This window comes from Silene latifolia, chromosome 1 (assembly GCF_048544455.1).
Source record: "Silene latifolia isolate original U9 population chromosome 1, ASM4854445v1, whole genome shotgun sequence".
In the NCBI taxonomy this organism is placed as follows: domain Eukaryota; kingdom Viridiplantae; phylum Streptophyta; class Magnoliopsida; order Caryophyllales; family Caryophyllaceae; genus Silene; species Silene latifolia.
The window spans coordinates 26,544,893-26,567,157 of record NC_133526.1 but is presented as its reverse complement, the minus strand read 5'-3'; the positions used below and the strand labels follow the sequence as shown (position 1 = coordinate 26,567,157).

Here is a 22,265-nt window from a genome sequence, read left to right as displayed (position 1 = left end):
AAAGGTACACCTAATTCACCCCCTCCCCCTTATAGGTGTTTATCGTTCTTAACTCTTCAATTGGTATCAGAGCCTCGTGCTCTTGATATTGGTTAAAACCAAAGAGTTAATCTTATAGTTATGGACGATTCAAAACATACTAAGTTTCCCATCTTTAAGGGGAAAAACTATGCTTGGTGGAAACACTGCATGAAGCACTATGTCAAAAGTGCGGACTACGAATGTTGGTTGATCATTTAAAAGGGTCCCCTCAAAATTGAGATGACTAATGCCGATGGCACTAAGTCCCTCAAAAGTGAGGACAAATATGTTGAAGCCGATTATAGGAAAGTCGAGAAAAACTCTAAAGCCATGTCCATTCTTCAATATGGCATCGGTGAACAAGAGATTAACCGGATATCCGGATGTGACTCGGCAAAGGAAATTTGGGACACCCTTAATCTTGCTTATGAGGGAACGTCACAAGTCAAAAAGTACCGTGTTGATCTTCTCATGCAACAATATGAGATGTTCAAAATGGGAAGAGATGAGTCAATTAATAGTTTGTCTTCACGCTTCTCTAGTATTGTTAATGACCTCAAGAGTCTAGGTAGAAACTTTGAATCCGAGGACTTAGTCCGTAAAATCCTTCGTAGCCTATCTGAAAAATGGCAACCGAAGGTTACGGCTATTGAGAATGATACCCGTCGTTGTGAGTACCAAAAATAATATTTATAATTTCCAACTACAACTATAGATAGCGGCAATCAGGTCGAACCACAGAGAGGCAGATGTAATTTCTAGTTGTCCAATTTCGGTCTTAAGGTAACAAATATGTGGGAGTTTGAATTGATTTGGTCTATAGCTAAAGGCAAAGAAATATAAATTAAACTAAAGAAATGTATTAAATCAAATATAAAGAAAGGTACTAGGATGGTCGGTTCACTATAGTTTCGGCGGCAGCAAATTAAGTAAGTCTAAATCAATCACGTGAGACGAGAAAATAAGAGGTCCTCTCGGTCCATTCTCACAAGCAGCATCTTTCGATCTCGCTACAGGTCCCTAATACCATTAATACTGACTTTCGTCCTGAAAAGTGACTCAAAAGGCTAAACTAGCATATCTTTCGATCTCGCTAATCTAGTCGTCTTAATTAGGTAGGCTATCTCCCTTCCCTATCTTTCGATCTTTATTGGGTCGGTCAAATCCTAGGTATTCAACTAGTCGCGTGCACTCGATTCGTCAAACATAACAACTAAAACAATTATAACGAAATAAAACTCACGAGGTCAATCTATCGACCGGGTATGTCGGTCGATTGACCAACACGCGATTCAGGTCACGTTAGTTTTATGCCGCCTACACTATAATTCCCCTACATCCTAGCACAATTAATTTAGCTACTCATACTGGGAATGATAACAACAATAAAATTAACTAATAAACTTCCAGAATTCATGATTAAAACGGCTAAATAAACGATTAACATAAGATGATAACTCGGCTTTGGGAAACTGATCTAGCAATTCTAATTCTATAAATGAAAGCAGAACAATTGAAATAAACAGGAGAGTACCGTGTGGAATTGCGAAGGAAAAGAACAAAGCCGAACGCCAAAGTGAATACCGAAACCCTAATTCTTAATGCTAAACTAAAACTGAATGATAAACTTGATAATTTTCTGAATACTTCATCTGTAAACCTAGCTTACGTTATATAGAATACAACATAGTTCTTATTCCAAAACCTAATGTATCGTGGGCTTCAAGTTCCTCGATCTTTTAATTCACGTCAAAATGGTCCGGTCGAGTCGATCGACTACAAGGTGTCGCCGGTCGATCGAGCGAGTGCGTGTATGTACGTAGCTCCTGCATGTCGTGGCATGGTCGATCGACCAAGGGGACCAGTCGATCGACTGCTTTAACTGATAATCCGCTTCTAATTTCTCGTGGACTTGTCTTTCGGGCCTCGAAACGCGCACCAAGCTCGTTTCTTAAGCAAATACTTTATGTCAAATGCAGCGCAAGATACTCGGGGACGGATTTAGCTCATTATCTACTCATATCCGCATAAATCTGCAATATTACATAAAAATACGAAAGTAGACGAAATGGGGCAAATAGTAGCCTTAAACTACATAAATGAGCTCTGAAATGCGTGTAAAATAGGGTGTGAAACATCATATAAAAGACACGCATCAGAGAAAGCTAAAGACCTTTCCTTGCTGTCCCTTGATGAACTTATGGGCTCACTCATGGCTCATGAGTTAACTCTCATGAAGCGCTCTAGTGAAACCTCTAAAGGGAAAGGACTCGCTCTCAATGCTCTCTCAAGTGATGAGGAGGATGAAGATGACGAGTTTGCAATGTTCACTAAAAACATTGTTGGCATGATTAATGGTCGAAACTCACAAAGGTCAAACAACTATACTAGCAAAAGACGTTTTCCCAAAAGAAGATCTAGTTCCACTATGGGTTGTTTCAAATGTGGTGACAACGGTCACCAAATAAAAGAATGTCCTAAGTTGAATGACATCAAATCTAAAGAAAAGCGTGATTTTGCTAAAAGAGAATACAAGAATGAAGTAATGACAGCCATTTGGGGCATGTCCGATTCCGATGAGGACGATGTCCTTGAGGAAGAATTAGACGCCAAAATGTGCATCTCTTCTCAATCAATCAATGATGTTCCAAAGTCAACAAAGAAACAAAATGTCAAATGTCTTATGGCTCACTCCGTGAACTCAGATTAAGATTCAGACAATGAGGTAAATAAGCTCAAGAAAAAGGTTCGATCTTTCTCTAAAGACAAAGTTTGTCTCCTCTTAGACCAATTCATTGATAAGTGTCGTGTCCAAAACAATAAATTAGAGGCTATGCAAACTGAAATTGAAGACATAGCCGAAGAAAATGTTGGTGTGAAAGAACGTCTAAATGAGGTTGATCAACCTAGTACATCATTGAGTCTTGAAAAGGAGATTAAAAAGCTCCGAAAACAGAATTTGTTTCTTGCTAAAAGGGTTGATGAAACGCATGCAACAGAGCACTGCACTGTTGCATCTGTGTCTAACAAAGGAGATGAGTCCCTCGTCAAAACTGTGTCCGCACTAACAAAAGAACGTGACCAACTCTTGATTGATCTTGCAACATGCGAAATTCAAAAAGATGATCTTGTCAAAATTGCTGAAATGTTGAACGACGAGTCAAGTCATGTTAAAAGTGCTTTAGATCGAGTGCAAAAATCAAACGATGACCTTCTTGTTCAAATTGAAACTCTGAAAAAGGCTGAACAAATCCATGCAACAGATGATGCAACTGTTGCATCTGAGTCTAAAAGGGAAATTGAGACTCTCATAAAACATGTGTCCTCGCTAATTAAGGAACGTGACTCTCTGCTAGCTGACCTCACATTGTGTAAAAGAGATAACAAGCAACTTGAGCAAATTGGTTTATTGCTTACTGATGAAGTAAGACATGCTAAACACGCTTTCGAGAAAGTAGGTCAACTAAATCTTAATCATCTTGCTAAAATTGATACATTAACCAAAGAGGTAGACGAGGCTAAGATGTTTCACCTAAAATGGGAAGGAAGTCAGAATGTTTTAAAATTTCCTCTAAAACAGTCCCAAGAGTATGAAAAGCTTGCAAAGAATGCTGAACTTGGTTTCAAATGCAACAGTAGTACGCACTGTTGCATCCGAAACCAGGACCCAAGCAAAACTGATTTTAGAAGACGAAAGTACGCTGGACTTCCTGATTTTGTTATTTGCAACTACTGTGGTAATACTGGTCATGAGCTTAACAATTGTGAAAAGAGAAAACGTGACCTAGAAAAGAACACTAAATTAGCTAAAAAGGTATGGATCAAGAAAGACTTGGTGAAACAAGCTAGTGTCAAGAAGGGACCCAAACTTGTTTAGGTTCCCAAACTAACTGTTTGATCTTGTATAGAAATTAGTGGGAGGCAGCAGCAATTGGTACTTAGATAGTGGATGCTCTCGTCACATGACGGGAGAAGAAAACCAATTCCTCTCGCTAGAAGCCTACAAAGGTGGCATGGTGTCTTTTGGTGATAACAAACGAGGTGAAATAATTGGTACTGGAAAAGTTGGTAAGTCAAAGTCACTATGTGTCGACAAAGTGTTGCTTGTCAAAGGTTTGAAACACAATCTTCTAAGCATTTCACAATTGTGTGATTGAGGTAACATTGTTGAATTTCATGCTAGTATATGTAGAATACTTGATGGTAAAATTAGAGAGTTAATTCTTAAAGGTAAGCGTGTCAAAGATGTGTACATGACTAACCTATACTCAATGTCGGGTCAAACTTTATCATGTATGAGTGTTCACAAAAATAACTCTTTGCTTTGGCATAAAAGGTTGGGTCATGTTAATGCTAAAACCCTTAATACTTTCAAGAAACTTGACCTAGTAGATGGCATGCCTAACATGAAATTTGAGTTTAAATCACTTTGTGATGATTGTGTTAGAGGTAAACAAGTTAAATGCTCCTTTAAATCCAAAAATTGTGTTAGCACTTCTCATGTCCTTGAACTTGTTCACATTGATTTATGTGGACCCATGCGTATTGTTAGCAAGGGTGAAAGTCGCTATATTTGTGTGATTGTAGATGACCTTTCAAGATATGTTTGGCTACTTTTCTTAAGTTCCAAAGACCAAACATTTGATGAATTCTTAATTTGGGTTAAAATGGTTCAAAACAAATTTGGTCTAAAACTTGCATCCTTGAGATCCGACCATGGAACCGAATTTGAGAATTCATCATTTGAGGACTATTGTAATGATCATGGTATTAGCCATAATTTTTCGGCCGCAAGAACCCCTCAACAAAATGGGGTTGTGGAGCGAATGAATCGAACTCTTGAAAACATGGCTAGGACTATGATCATTAGCTCTAAAGTACCAAAAAACTTTTGGGCCGAGGCCATAAACATTTTGTTACATCTACAACCGAGTCATGATTAGGAAAATAATTAACGAACTACCTTATGAATTACTACGAGGAAGAAAGTCTAACATTTCCCATTTAAAATGCTTTGGTATTAAATGCTTTGTTCACAACAATGGTAAAAACAACCTAGGTAAATTTGATGCTCGTAGTAATGAAGGAGTATTTGTTGGTTATTCTAGTCATAGTAAAGCTTACAAAGTTTACAACAAAAGGACTATGAAAATGGAATAAAGCGTTCATGTAATATTTTACGAATCTAATATTTTTATGTCTAATGAACAGGCTGATGATGAAGAGAAGGATGATGATTTCGACATTGGAATGATTTGTCATGACATGGACATGGTGGAAGAGGTTGAGGAAGTTGTACAACAGTCAGAGCCTCTGTTGCATGAAGAAGCTGGCCAAAATTCAGGGGGAACTAACCCTTCCTCATCTTTAAATAGAGCTAACTCATCCAGAGGGAATGAGGATGGTAGTGAACCATTCACTACTCAAACAGAAACTGATCCACAATCACCCTCACAAAATCACCCTCATGCAACAGCCATCGTAACTGTTGTTGCATCGTAACCAAACGAAACAAATGAAGCCTCCAACACCATTGTTCCAATAAAATGGAAACGCCAAAGCTCCTATCCTCCCACAAATCAGACTAATGACCTTGAATCAAGAGTAAAAACCAGGTCATCCTCCAAAACTTTTGTGCCTACAATGCCTACCTCTCACAAATCGAACCTAGCCACATCACCATTACTCTTAATGACTCATGTTGGGTGACGACCATGCAAGAGGAGCTAGATCAATTCAAGAGGAATGAGGTATGGCATCTTGTTTATAGACCATCTAATCGTACTGTAATTAGTACTAGATGGGTCTTCCGCAATAAGCTTGATGATAGTGGAGAAATCGTAAGGAATAAAGCTAGACTAGTGGTGCAAGGTTATAACCAACAAGAGGGAATCGATTATGATGAAACATTTGCATCGGTAGCTAGGCTTGAGGCCATACGAATACTCATATCTTTTGCATCACATCATGGTATTAAACTTTTTCAAATGGATGTAAAAACCACTTTCCTAAATGGTTATCTAAATGAAGAAGTTTTTGTTGAACAACCACCGGGCTTCATAGATAATGTTTTTCCTAACCACGTCTATAAACTTGATAAAGCATTTTATGGTTTAAAACAGGCTCCTAGAGCTTGGTATAATAGGCCTTCAAAGTTTTTATTGGAAAATGGATTTAATCGTGGTTCGGTTGATAAAACATTATTTATCAAGTCACAGTGCGATGAACTGTTGCTTGTGCAAATGTATGTTGATGACATTATTTTTAATGCAACAAGTGAAGTTCTTTACAAATACTTTTCGGATCTAATAAACTCTGAATTTGAAATGAGTATGATGGGAGAATTAGGATTTTTCCTTGGTCTCCAAATCAAACAAAGTGAACAAGGCACTATGATCCATCAACAAAAGTATTTGAAGGAAATAAGTTTGGGTTGACTAATGCCAAACCCGTTGCTACACCAATGGTATCTAACATTAAACTTGATCAAGACCAAAATGGTAAGAGTGTTAGTGAAACGGTGTATCGAGGTATGATTGGTTCATTGCTTTATTTAACCGCTAGTCGACCCGACATTCAATTTAGCGTATGTTTGTGTGCTTGTTTCCAATCAAATCCTAAGGAATCACACTTTAAAACCGTCAAACGGATTTTTAAGTATTTGATTGGAACACAAGACTTGCATCTTTGGTATCCATCTCATTACGAACTTGATCTTGTAGGATTCTATGATGCGGCTTACGCGGGCAGCACGGTGGACAGAAAAAGCACATCCGGAATTGCTACATTCATGAGCCATTGTTTAACCACTTGGGCATCCAAAAAGCAAAACACGGTTATCATTGTCCACGGCTGAAAGTGAATACAACAGTGCAGCGCTCTGTTGCACACAAATCATTTGGGTTCGTCAACAATTGCACAACTATGGTATGATCTTCGAAACAACTCCGATATTTTGCGATAATACTAGTGCAATTAACATTTCAAAGAACCCAATACAACATTCACGTACTAAACATATTGAGATTAGGCATCATTTCTCACCTGATCAATTCGAAAAAGGAACAATTAGTCCTAACTTTTGTAAAACAGAAAATCAAATTGCGGACATTTTTACAAAACCGTTGGAAAGAGAACAATTCGTAAAACTTCGGTTGAAAATTGGTTTGTTGGGTGTTATGTGACTCTAATGAATTTATTTTTCCTATATGATTGACTAGAAAAAGGGATGTACATGTCTAAAGTTTTAAAATGTCAAAATCTCCAACATGCAAAATGGACCGAGAATTTTAATTAAAATCTTGCACTTGCATGTGAATTATTTCATTGAGCCTCTCAACTTCACCTTATTTCAAATCAAGATAATCCCTCTATCTAGCCCACTTTTTGAGCATCAATTCTTCACTCTTACACTCAACTAGCGCTCATTACCCACACCCTCACTAAGCCAACCGACCTTCCTATTAACTCCTTTAACCCAGAATACATTGCCAAATATAAAAAAAAAATGGCCACCCAATCCGCTGCATATATCGAAAAATCCGACAAAACCCAACCGTCCCCTACCAAACCTGCAACAGTCAAGTCCACTGTTGCATGAAAGAAAATCATGACATGCAAAGGGCGAGGTCGTGGTGGATTAAAGAGGAGTCCCCAAATTTCAATGATGTTGGACTCTAATGTCGATATTGATTCTGAGAAAGATAAGCTTACACTTAATGAATTGGCAAGTGAAATCAATAAAGAGAAAGTGATCGTTGAAGATGTTTTTGAAGAAGTGGTTGTTATCGAAAAAGGAAAAGAAAAGGAGAATGTTGATGATGTTGAGAAAGAAAAAGAAGCTTAAAGTATTGTTGAAAAGGAAGTTGATATCGAAAAAGAAAAAGGAAAGGAGAAAGATAGAGTGAGTAAAAAAAAAATGTTGAAAACGAAAAGGAAACCGAAGGTGGGAAAAATGATGATGTTGCTGAAAATATGGATACTCCAGTCGAAAAATCAGAAAAGGAGGTTATGCATGAGGATGAGTTCATCCCAAATGATGAACAAATTGATGAACCAAACAATTATGACAAGGTACTTAATAATGGTCTTGATCCCCTTTTTACCGAAAACCCCCAATTCCAAATCCAAATCCAAAATCACAGAACTTTTTGGTGATGGTGATGAACCACTTGTTGAATCTCATCTCAAACCAAACACAAAACCCAAACCCATTACCAAAAGAAAATGAGGATCAAATCCCAAAGCGGCCAAGAAGCTTAAGTCTGGTGGAACAGTTGGATCAACTGTTGCAATGGGTCCGGTAAATGCGAAGTTAGATAAGCTTTTGACCATTGTGAGTAGGCTTGCTGTCAATAATGAGACCCTTAAGAAGTAAGTTGTTGTGCTTAAAACCATCAATGAATATCCCATAGAGCGTGTCCAAATCCTTGGAAAAAATGTTCCCGATGAGGGTGAACGAACCATCTTTTGCCCAAATTGCCTTCCTAACCCTTTTGGCTTCTTGTCTTAATATCTCATGCAATCTGTGACATGTTTTTAAGTTTTTCTCGAACAATTTGCTGGTGGTTTATCTTGTACTACTTGAACATGTTTTCATCCTTCTTTTGATGATGTCAAGAGGGGGAAGTATGTTAATTATGTGTTTATGTTCATTCAATGACTCTTAGGCTAACGTTCACCGTGGAAATGTCTTAGCTATAATGATTAGATGTTCTACTTAGGATAAGCATGTTGACCCTCATTCACCTTGATCATGTCATGTTTATTTGATGTCTTATTGAATATGGTTCAAAGACCGACTCACCATGGCTTAGGGGGAACTTAACACATATTTAAAACTTGCCATCATCAAAGGGGGAATTTGTTAGAACACATTTGGTTGATGATGTCAAGTTTCATTTGTTATTTAATTGTTTGCCTCTTAGTTAAATTGTTTAGCAAAATTGAAGCTATTGATGATCAATCAAAGAGTCCACAAGCTAATCAAAGTAACAAGATGATCAAGATGAAGGCAAGACAAGAAAGCCCATTGCCTAGAATGAATGTTGTAAACGAGGTAGTTAAACATACCCTCTTTAAGCATAAGTGATTGCAAAACCATGCAACAGTTCCTGTGACTGTTGCACCAAGGTTTCTGGTACTAACGTATGGAGAATTTTCCGAAAAATTCACAAATGTTTGCAATTCTTTATAAAGTCTTTCTATGTTCAATAGGAATATTATTTCAAAACTGAGGAATAATAAGAACAAAAAGAATATGTTTGCACAATAATTTAAAGATGCCAATCCCATTTGTGCAAGTTGTCTTTCATGCTAAAAATAGGTCTTTTGCTTTTTCTATTTATGGCAAAATTGTGAGTTCCCATAAATTTTATGAAAAACACTCCTTTGCCTCTGAAAATTGTAGCCACCTTGAGCCTCACAAACCTGATTGTTCTTTTATAATTTTAAATGAAAATGTATACTACAAACCTATGGATTTTAGATTAAAGAAGTGTTAAGATCCTTCTCTTACACACTTCCTTTCTCTATAAATAGCCACTTCATTTATCATTTATTGTAAGACTTTTGTAACACTCATTGTAAAACATTTGCAAAATCATTTCAAAGATTTTAAGCTTTGTTCTTCAAATATTTGCAAAACCGTTTTCTGTTTTCAAAAGTCTTCACTTGTTTTTCAAAGCTCTAAAATCTCCAAGTATCAGTTCGTTTAACTGTTGCATAAAGAATATGTTCAATGATTCTCGTGTTTAGGTCTTAATTGTAATCTCCATGTTCTTAAGTGAACCACCGAGATTCGACTCAGAAACCGTTGAGATAGAACTTTAAGTCTTGAAGCGGAGTAGCTTTGAGCAAGGGAAAGTTTTGCAGCGGAGTAGCTTCAAGCAATTGCAACCGGAGTAGGTTGGCGAGTTATTTTCATTGTAAGGGGTTTAGTTAAGTTTGAGTAAATTTCTAAACAAGCACTAAAATAACGGTTGGACGTAGGCTCCGGAGTAGGAGCTGAACCAATTTTTAAAACATCGTCTTGTTTGTTTATTTACTTTTAAATTCGTTTATCCTTTGCATTTTTATCTACCTATCTCGTTGTCAGTCTTTGTGCAACATTCATCATCATATGCATAGCATAGACTTTGTATCGTTTGTGAACTTACAATCCATTAAATTTCTCAAACTCGTACCTAATAGATCTTACTTGTGTTAGTCATTAACCAAGTAAACGAGAAATTTTTTAAAAGGTACACCTAATTCACCCCCTCCCCCTCTTAGGTGTTTATCGTTCTTAACTTTTCAGTCTTGCTATTAGCTGGTCCCAAGATTAAATCTTGATCGTTGAATAAAATACTCGTAGAAGAAAATAGACAATAGAGAAAGAATAGAAGGTCCAAATTATTCTTTATGGGCGATCCAACCGTTCGAGCTACTTTGGAATGCATGGACCTCATCTTGGTCCTCTTTCATTTTATCCGCATATAGTTAATTGATTTTTTTTTTTTTTTTTTTACATTGGCCAGGTATATCCTCTATTGATAGCTGAAACAATTTCCATCGAGATATTGAAGGAAACTAAAGCACAAAAACATTTTGCTAAAGGACAAGTTAAATTTTACAAGCTTTATTACATGGTATATAAAACTCACTAATTGGTTCAAGTTTGCCAGGACGGCAGGTGACTTGGTATATTCAACTATCTATTGCGATGGCAGGTGACTTGTGGTATATTCAATTATCTATTTAACCTATCGAATAAATTTTAACTTAACACTTAAAACGAAAGTATAGTGACAATAAAACGGAATTGAATCCTCCTCTTTCATATATTCTACTGGCCTTATGTCTCATTTGACACCAAAAAAAAAAAAACTATCTACCTTATTCAAATTGACTGTGAATCCCATCTTAACTTAGTACAATCTTAATCAAGAATCTGTGTAATAATAATACCAATAATGCAAAATGTCATATATAAGTATATAACCTTCACTTGTCTATGCTTTTCTTTATTACGACTTTCATTGACTCAATTATTTACATTGTTATGTCAAGCAAACTGGTCGATATTCTAGTATTCTATATTTCTATGTTACGGAGTACACATCACTGCCACCTATCTACTAACACGAAATGCTGGTTTTAAATCATTGTTGAGTGTTTTTGAAAGCTATTTATATCATTGTTGAGTGTTGACATTGATTAAAGTATTAAACCAAGCAAAGATTAACTTAGTAAACGAATATTATTGCTTAAACAATACAAGCTGGCATCCAATTGTAGCCTTATTCCTAAAACCTCTCTCTCTAAAAAAACCTTCTCTAAAAACCTAGCCTCCATTATTATTCGGGGGCTTCCATCGATCATCCATCGATGGTAAGCCCCACAAAAGCTTTCTTAAACAACTAATATTATGCAGATCTATCTTATTTTCAATAATAGTCTCCCTTTTGGTGAGATCTGTTGTTCCGTCCCTTCTTTCGGGGTTTTTCCATTTTTTCGTGGGATTGTTATCAATATAATAAGTTTTAATCGACGGGGAGATTATCAGATTTGTTTCGTGGATGAATACATCAAGACGGCTACACTGTTTCCCTCCATCAAGAAGGATGCAAAGACATCGATTATTCATAGATTCAAGAAATTTATGATTTTGGAGCGGCAGTACCATTACCGATATTTAGATAGTTATTTTGAATGTATTTTTTACGTTAGCAATCTTGATTTTCCTTTGTCTATTTGTTATCTTCATTGTAACCTACGCCTAGTTGATTATTAATGAGATGAGAATTTCAAAAAAAAAAAATACAAGCTGGCATCCAATATGCTAATGAATTAAGAAAGTACTCCGTGGTGGCGTTAGGGACTAGTAGGGACTAGGGACGCTCATCTCTCCCTCTAATGGATGAAATTTCCAAATTTTTAGTTAAATTTTTCGAAATTTTTTTGGTGTAACTTATAAAATTAGTCGTTAGTCCTTTTTAAAATTTTACACCCCTAAATTTAAATTCTGATTCCGTCACTGAAGTATTGTCTTCATGCCGGTCATTTGTTTATATTTGATTTTGGTACAAAGACCAAGGAAAAGGGAGGGAACTATTTGTGGGTGGTGTTATTGAGTGACAAGTGGACAATAGGTTATATGCATGATCAAATTACCCTTTAAAAATGTTTAATATAAAAAGGTAAACAAATAAATAAAATATTCATAAATAGAATAGATAAACAAATGACTGGGGCGGGATAGTAACATTTATTAGCAATGACCGGTCTCCATTGACTATTGTTTGTAGGTTACATAATTGCATGCATTCTACAGTAGTCTACAAGGAATTAATCATGATAATTTTGTATCAAGAAGTCATACCATCCAATTATCCATACCGTCTAATTTAGCTCCTCTACTAGTGCAAAGCTAATCTAATCCACTACGAATATACAATATACATAAATCGGAATCAATAAGCTTTTTTTATCGACATTTGTTACTTGGTACTTACGGGTTCAATGGTATGAACTATATTATCTACGAAAGTACAAATGAAGGGTAATATATGTTCTATAAATGTGTAATTTTAATACAAATAAAGTTTTCTATATTACTCGACACTCATACAATATAGTTAAGATATTACTTGTCCGCAACCCTTTTTTTGCTTTCATTTATTATTCACTTGTAATTTTCGCAAAAAAATTTATTCAATTAACAAGCAAGTAGTTTAGATCTCGCGCAATGAATGCACGGTATTTATAGACTTATTAATATAGACCATGTGCACAGGGCCGTCTCGGAGATTTAGGGCCCCTGTGCGAAATCAAAAATTGGGGCCCTACTAATATATCATTGTAAAAAAACTTTAATCGAATAATTTTTAATTCTTTGGTAATTCCACAAATTCATATAATCGATCTTTAAACAATATTAATACAAATATGATCTTATTAAGATAGCAAATTTTGCTTATGTTCATACAAGAAAATCATAAACAATTATAAAAATTGTCATATAAAACATTAAACATCAAAATCGAAAAATAATAGACTAAAATAAGGCAATTCTTACATATTGAAACTTGGAAAAAAAAATAAAAAAAATATACCTTTCCTTAATTAATTACACCGTATAACCATTGTTGGCATTCGTGAGTTTCTTTAGAAATAATAATTTCATCGTAAATTTAAGCAAGTCTATAAAATGAAACATGGAAATACACCTTTTTTTTATTTAAGGATATTTATTGCATTAAAAGACAATTAATATTCTTGGGAAGAGGAAGGAATTACTAATTAGGCTTTGTATTGGGCCATAGTTTTCCCGAGGTTTTTTGTTTACCGAAGAAGCCCTTTCTACCTAACTTTGGGCCAAAATTTTGGGGGCCCTGTGCAACTGCACGGGCTGCACAGGGTCAAAGACGGGCCTGCATGTGCAATATATGCACGATATTTATAAAGTTTTACTTTTTAGTGTATTATTTATAAAATTTAAATTGACAATTCTTATTTATCAAGTTTCTCCTTAATGTATTTTGATTAGAGAAATAAAAAAAATTAAATAGTAAGAAGTAATAAAATGAGTGTTTTTTTTAATGTTTTTTTTTTACTGAGAAATTAATGATGTTAATTTACAAATATTTACTAATAACATATTTTTTAGCTGCAAAATTTTATCATAGAAAGTCAATGAATTTTAACAAATACTCCCTCCCATTCAAAATAAACCTCCCTATTTCCTTTTCCGTCTATTCACAATAACCTCCCTATTTCCTTTTTTGGTAAGTGTTTGTGTGGTCCAAATTTAATTGTATGGTGGGGTAGTGTATTTGTGTGGTTCAAATTTAATTATATGGTGGGGTAGTGTGTTTCCTTAATATTTGTGCCAAAATGAAGTGGGAGGTTTATTGTGAATGGGAGGGAGTATTTACTAATACCATATTTTTTAGCCGCAACTTCTTATCATAAAAAGTCAATAAATTTTTATCAATAACTCTTTAATAAAAAGAATTTCCTTATCGTAAAAAGATAGGAGATAAATTTGTGCAAAATGTGAAATATTAAATGTTATAAATATTTAAATACAAAAGATTATATCCATTTATAACTTATCATGTCCACACCTATAATATATGCTAAAAATATCATGCACTATTCTAGGACATATGTTTTAGGCGGGAAAAATTAGAGTTTTGCCTATTCATTTAGTAAATAGGGGATGCTACATTTTAACATACTATTTCATTTTCAATTCACCTTTCATCTATTACTTGAAACTAGTGTAGATTCCCGTGCTATAGCACGGTATTTTTTAGTTTCATTTTATAAAGAGACATTTTCATTAAATTAATTGTATAAATTAACTATACTTGCAGTTTAATGTTATAATGTACTAATATAATCCTAGTAAGAGGTAGAAAATGAAAGTTTATTACCATAAAAAGACACTTTAAGTTAAGTTATTTTGTCTTAAACTATTTTTAGTTTACTATAAAAATAAACTCTATAATGCTATATCATTGCATGAAATTAATTTATGACATTAAAATAAAATTAAGTGATGTAAAATCTAATTAAAACGCGTATTAACCTTATGACGGAAACAGGTAAAAATACTATACCCCAAATTTAAGAAGCAGATTTGCGTAATTTTAGAGTGTAGCTGATGAAGAATAATATTTATGGAAATGGAAATGATTGCATAATAAATTTGGGATAGTGATTGTTTCTTGTAAAAGAGGTAAAATATAAATGAATATAAATTTGTTATTGTTTCCATATTAGTTCTGACCCATTTTTAACGTGATAATTAAAATCCAATGTAGTGGGCTGTTAATAATCTCATTCATTATCTCATTCCGAAGTATCCAATTAAATAGACCCATTTAAGATTATTTTTTTAGGCGGAAAAACAACTAAGACTTTTATTCTCTTAGTAATAAGGGGGGATTGTTACTATTAAATCGTTTCAAGATTGAATCTTAACTGCTGAATTGAAAGAAAATGAAAGGAAAAAAAAGGAGAGAAAAGAGTTAAAGAGGATTCAAAGTAATGCTCATCACGGAAAATTCAGCCGTTCTATTTTGGAATGGATGGGCGTCATCTTAAACAAAAATCGTATTAATTGATTTCTAGCGAAGATTTAATTGAAGAGAAATACTTGGGGCGTGTTTGGACGTTTGGTTCATCAAAACGAAAGGGAATTAAATCAAGTAAGGGTAAGAAGGGGAAAGGAATGAGACTACACATAATTTTACCTATTGTTTGATTACAAAAAGAAAGGGAATGGCACAACGCCCCAACCACCACTACTCTTTTTTTTTTTCAATCACTGCCACCAACCACCCTCTATCAACACCACTTGCCACCACAAAGGCCCCCTGTCGACGGAGCCACCAAGCTCGGTCAACCCTTTCCCCCCGGACTTCCCATCCCCCATTCGAAAACCTTGCACTACCAGTAAAACAACCACCATAACACCCTCAAAAACCCTCCAACCACCCGAACTCCCCCCCCTCCTCAAAAACACCAGATCTAACTCCCTTCCCACGGTTCTCAACGAGTTGGTGGTTCTCATCGAAACTCCACCCTATTATTCAAACCGTCTAACTTAGTTTGTCTATGCCTATGGACAAATCTAATCTAATCTAATATCCCTCTGTCTCAGTCATTTATTTACTTTTTTCTATTTATGAATGTCTCAGTCATTTGCTTACCTTTAATTTTTATACTATTTTTTCAAGGTTAATTTTTATCGTACACATAATATATTATCCATTTATCATTATATAACACCACCCCATAAATTATTCCCCATTGAAATATTTTATTCCTTAGTGATTACGATGGAGCTATTTATACCAGGAGTCATAATGAATAAACAAAGAACAGAAATACAACTAGTATCACCGGGAGATATTTATCTTCCTAATATTGTTGTCAGGGATAATGACAAGTCGAAGACCGTGTACGAGATTAAGATTGAACTTGTATGTGAACAGCACTAAGCATACATGTGATTTGCCCGTATAGTCAACTACGAAGTAAGTACCTACACTACCTAGTACTACCTAATTTAATTTAGTACTCGTAATACCAATAAGCCAATAATGTACGCCAAATGCCCTATCGTTGACATGTTTCTTCTTTTCTTTATTATTTACGTGATTATCTAATTTTCTATGTTATACACTTGCACTACAGTATTAAGTCTTACTAGTAGTACTAATAATACACTATTTTTAAATTCATTTTGTTAAAAGTATTGATTAAACAAAGACCAACTTGATAAATGAATGTTGCTTAAACATTGGAAAACTTAATAAATGAATATTCGTTGCTTCTTCGTTCTCCTAATCTATAAAGTATTTTAGGATTGGTTGTTTAATTTGGTTGTTTCTTTTAACATTACATGTACATGCATTTCTAGTTAAATGATAGAGGGAAATATCATGTACGAAGTACATAGTACATGCATGGTAAGACTCAAATATTACAACAAAAGTGCATCAGCATTCGGCCACAAGTAATTATCGGTCCTAAAAACATAAAATCAGTCGCAAAATTAGAATCAATGACAGTTTAAGGAATTTTGTGACAGTTATATACAGTCCTAAATTTTTTTCACGAATTTTCATTCATGCAGGCTGGTCATGGTCGCGAAATAAGCGAGCAATTTGTTGGTCACAAAATTGAAAGACATACTATGATTGTTAAGGTTGGGTATAAAATTCAGAAATTTGCTCGACAGACGTCTCAATACTACTACTATTACTTTACGTCTCTATTAGCACTTAATTAAACTATATTTTCAGTAACCATTTCCACAAAAATATTGACAAAATTAGATAACCTAAATCTAAAAACAAAATCAATACTAATCATAATAAAACAACTAACGAGCAAAATGAGAAGCAAATTGTAGCCCAACAGGGCTAAATGTATTCCTGTTTTGCTCATAAGTCAAAAATGAAACAGCCCATATACGTACATGATTGCCAGCCCATGTCACAAACAGGCCTGAAACTACTCGACCCGAAATTAAATGTTGGCAGACCTAAAATGACGAAAAAAAGGAACATACATTCAAATATACAACTGAAAAAAATATGTTCCCTACCGTTTTGTTTTAAAGTTCTGAGTTTATAATTACATTTTAATTTCTATTTACGTTAAAAATAAAATTTAACCCAGCTTATATATGTAAAATTTTTGAGTTATATTGTAATTTTTTGAGGATGATGTTTAAGTCAACGAACTTAGAAATTTTATAGTAAAACTCATAATTTTTAAAACAAAATTTAAAAACTTTGTTATAAAACTTGTGAAAATATGAAGACGTATGTTTTAGGTTAAAGGTTATTTCTCATACCTCCATCAATGATAATTACAAGTATATATATAGCTACAAGAATTAACAAACCTCCTAACTTTCCTAAGCTAGACCTAATATTTAGGTAACTAAATATCTACTTTACATATAATACATTATCTTCCATATCACAATATTTAACAAATCACAACTAAAGCGTCTAGCTAATTCTAACACTTCCCCTCAAGTTGGAGCACTTGGTAGTCCGAGTCCCAACTTGAACTGCAGATGATCAAATGTTTCTCCGCCTAATGCCTTCGTAAAAAAGGTCAGCGATTTGTTCTTTACTTCTCACATGAAACATATTGATATTACTCGTGACCAAATGTTGTCGCACAAAATGGCAATCCACTTCTATATGCTTAGTGCGATCATGAAACACGGGATTCTTTGCTATATGGATAGCGGCTTGATTGTCACAATATAAATGCATAGGTCTTTCATGAAATACACCTAGCGACGCAAGGAAAGCTTTCACCCATATCAATTCACTTGTCACCACGCTCATAGCCCGGTATTCGGCCTCCGCCGTAGACTTGGCCACCGTCACCTACTTCTTCGCCCTCCACGATATAGGCGACGTTCCCAAAGACACAAAATATCCACTCAAGGACCTTCTCATTATCGGACAGCTAGCATAATTCGATTCACAAAATCCCTTCAGCTGCAATGTCGAATTCCTCTTGTATGATATTCCTTTACTCGGATTTCGCTTAACGTAACACACAACTCGAAGCGCTGCCTCCCAATGCTCTTTTCTCGGCTCGCTCACGAATTGCGAAAGTATATGTACTGCATACACAAGGTCTGGCCGTGTTATCGTCAAATATACCAACCAAGCGCCTGTACTTCATAATATCCTTCAAGACGTAACCCTTCGCTAAAGCCAAATTATAGCGCTGTTGGATCGGTGTGTATGATGTCTTCGCTCCACTCATTCCCGAGGACTCAATGATGCTCAATGCATATTTTCTTTGATTCAAAAATAATTCATCTTTGCAATGTTCCACTTCTATCCCAAGAAAATACTTAAGCTTACCCAAGTCTTTAATGCCAAAGATATTATCAAGAAATTGTTTAAATTGTGCACAAGCCTTTTTATCGTTGCTCACCAAGACCATATCATCGACATAGACTAATACTCCAATAAAAACACCATCTCGGTTCAAAGTGAATAATGAATAATCCGCAAGTGATTGAATAAAGCCATAACTCTTCAATGAATCAGTCAATTTTGCAAACCAATTTCTCGACGCTTGCTTTAAACCATAAATCGATTTCATTAACTTACATACCTTATTGACGCCACTTTTTTCAAATCCTTGCGGTATTTTCATAAACACCTCTTCATTCAAATCTCCATGTAGGAAAGCATTGTTGACATCTAACTGCTCAATGTGCCAACCTTTAATTACAGCTACTGCCAACATACAACGAACGCTAGTCATTTTCGCCACCGGAGCATACGTCTCATGAAAATCAACGCCTTCTACTTGAGTGAAACCCTGTGCTACAAGCCTTGCTTTGTACCGTTCCACCATCCCATTTGCTTTGTACTTAACTTTGTATACCCACTTGCATCCTATAGCTTTCTTTCCTTGTGGCAAAACAACTAGTTTCCAAGTACCATTCTTCTCCAAGGCCTCAATTTCTTTCGCCATTGCTTCTCGCCATTTCAAACTTTTCGCTGCTTCATAATAATTACGTGGCTCATGATTGTCATCAATGCTTGCTTGAAATGCCCTGTGTGCCTTAGAAAAACAATTGGTAATAACATAATTAACTAGTGGATATCGAGTACTTGAATTTGAAGACGGTGCTTGTACGCGATGAGCTTCGCTTTGGGAGTCTATTATCTTTGTTGATGTGCAATAATAATCTGCTGGTTCGAATTTCTCCCTTTCACCTCTTCCTAATCTCTTCTCGACATCAATGGCTTCCTCATTTCGTGCTGGGCTACTGGCAGCAGCCTCTTCACTAGGCTCGTTCTGCTCTCTCTGTTCTCTCGTCGCATCAGAGGCGTTTTCTGCCTCTATTTCATCATGCCGTTCGACATCTCCAAACTCATCACTCCCCCTCACAACATGGGGTATCTCATCTACCATTGTGGAGTCGAGTAACTGCTGTGAATCGACTGTATCCCCATGGTGTGAAGTCTCTTCGGTATTTGAGGTCAAATAAGGATATACATGCTCATAGAAAATAACGTCTCGAGAAACAAAAACCCGTCTTTCCTTTAAGTCATACATTTTTCATCCTTTCTTACTATGAGGATAACCAATGAATATACACCGTTTACCCCCTTCGCCAAATTTATCTCGAGTATTATCTTTATTATGAGCATAGCATAAACAATCAAACATTTTCAAATTATCAAAATTGGGTTTCTTCCGATACAAAATTTCATAGGGTGTTTTACCATCCAATAAAGGTGTTGGAGTTCGATTTATTAAATACGCAGCGGTCATAATACATTCCCCCCCCCCCCGAAATTGCAATGGTAAATTCCCTTGAAAACGCAGAGCTCTCGCTTTTTCCAAAATATGTCGGTGTTTTCTCTCGACTCGACCATTTTGTTGCGGTGTGTCGACATTACTTGTTTGAAATAAAATACCATCCACCTTATAATAATCAATCATAACTCCAGATAATAACTCCGTCCCATTGTCACTCTGAATTATCTTAACACATTTATCAAATTGCGTTTTAACCATTTGACAAAAGGTCTTGAGATACTCTCCAGCCTCACTTATTTCTTTCATAAGATATACCCACACCCCTCGACTATGGTCATCTACTATAGTAAAAAAATAGTGTGCGCGTGTTAAACTTGCAATTCGATAAGGCCCCCAGATATCACAATGTATCAAACCAAATAATTCAACACACCTCTTATTATTAAGCTTAAATAAAGTGCGAGATTGTTTTGCCCTACAACACGAATCACAAACCTCATCGGAAGTCCAATGTAAATTGCAACCAATTAAATCCGAAAAACGAGAAAAAATACTCTTGGAAGGATGTCCTAATCGCCTATGCCACAACCTTGCCTCCTTCGAAACCGTGACATGCTCGGCTAACACCTGACCCGAACTTCGAAGATAATAGACTCCTTCTCGATACTCACCTCGTCCAATCAGCGTCCTCGTATTCCGGTCTTGCAATTCACAATAGTCATTAAAAAATGTTACTACACAATTGTTTTCATAGATTAATTGTTTGACGGAGATCAAATCGCAAGTAAGAGAAGGAACAAACAACACTTCTTTAAAAATAAAATCTTTATTCAATTTTACTTCTCCATGAATACTTGCTGCAACCTGTCTCCCGTCTGCCATGGTGACCGTGCACACCTCCTATCTACGTTTTGTCTAATAATTCCCTCCGGCCAGTCATATGATGGCATGCGCTGCTGTCTATCAACCATTCTATATTAATATTAACATTCATCCCTTTCAATTTCTCAGCCCCATCGGGACTCGCCATGATCAGACTTCTAATTCTTTCAATTTCTTCTGTCGAAAATGGCAGATTCTGCTTCGCTGCTTCTCCTTCCTTTGCTCTCGAGCTGGTTCCTACAGCGTTGGCCTGGTAATTATTTCTGCCATGACCTTTACCACGTCCAGCCGTGCCTCGACCTTGGCTTCATCCACGCCTTCCTCGTCCTCTGTTTCGAGCCCGTACCTCTTCATAGCCATGTTTTTCGTAGCAGTCTTCCTCCTTGTGATAGTAACGACCACAATATGTGCATTGTGGTGGCTTTTAATCATCACCTTCAGCCTTGGAATAGCCTCCTCTACCACCGAATTCTTTCACCACCATGGCCGCATCATTCCTCTCTTCTTTAACTTTAGTTAAAGAAGCATGTCTTTCTTCTCTTAAAATCAAAGCGTATGCACGAGTAAGCATAGTGATCGGATCTTCCATGAGGAGATTAGACCGAATGTTTCCATAGAGTCTCGAGTCTAACCCTATCAAAAATTGATGGACTTTTTCTTCCTCCTTTTCTTTTAGCAACGAAGCCGCCACTCCACAAGTGCATTCTTTAACTTTGCTATATTTGCCTAATTCATCCCATATCCTCTTTAGATGTGTATAGTATTCCACGACAGTGTCTCCTCCTTGCTTGCATTTATTCAACTCGTTTTTGAGTTGATAAACACGTGGCGCGTTTCCCGCTAAATATCTAGCTGCAAGTTCTTTCCAAATCTCATCAATGGTATGAGAAAAGGAAATACTAGGGTGTAACTTCGGATCGATCACATTCCGAAGCCATGCTTTTAACATTGCATTTCATTGCCTCCATGACACGATTTCAATCGTGTCTTCTTCACTGTTGCTCTCGGGCTTCTCGACCTTACCTTCAAGAAAAGCTAATTTGTTCTTGGCATCAAGTCCGTTTTTGACGGCCTCTTCCCACATATCATAATTGCTTCCATCGAAAATTATTTGTGTGAGGTTTAAACTGGGACTGTCAGAAGGATGAAGGTAAAGGAGGGAAGACATGGGTATGGTCTTTGGACCGGTGCCCTTTTGCTTGTTATCTATTGTCATCGCTCAAAGAAAAAAGAAGATTCTGATTTCGAAAAAAAATGGATCGGTAATGCTCTCTGATACCATGTGAAAATATGAAGACGTATGTTTTAGGTTAAAGGTTATTTCTCATACCTCCATTAATGATAATTACAAATATATATATATAGCTACAAGAATTAACAAACCTCCTAACTTTCCTAAGCTAGACCTAATATTTAGGTAACTAAATATCTACTTTACATATAATACATTATCTTCCATATCACAATATTTACCAAATCACAACTAATATCTTCTAGAACCATCTAGCTAATTCTAACAAAACTCAAAGCTACATCACTAGTTATAATAC

General features: G+C 35.8%; 1 protein-coding gene across 1 annotated transcript; it reads right to left on the bottom strand.

Annotated features, from left to right (window-relative positions):
- Positions 1 to 21,139: 21,139 nt before the first annotated feature.
- LOC141642538 (uncharacterized) lies at positions 21,140 to 21,931 on the bottom strand. The gene is made up of 2 exons (XM_074451379.1): positions 21,739 to 21,931; positions 21,140 to 21,567 (listed from the first exon to the last, which is right to left on the bottom strand). Exons 1-2 carry the CDS (start codon positions 21,929 to 21,931, stop codon positions 21,140 to 21,142), a joined length of 621 nt encoding a protein of 206 aa, XP_074307480.1.
- Positions 21,932 to 22,265: the final 334 nt, after the last annotated feature.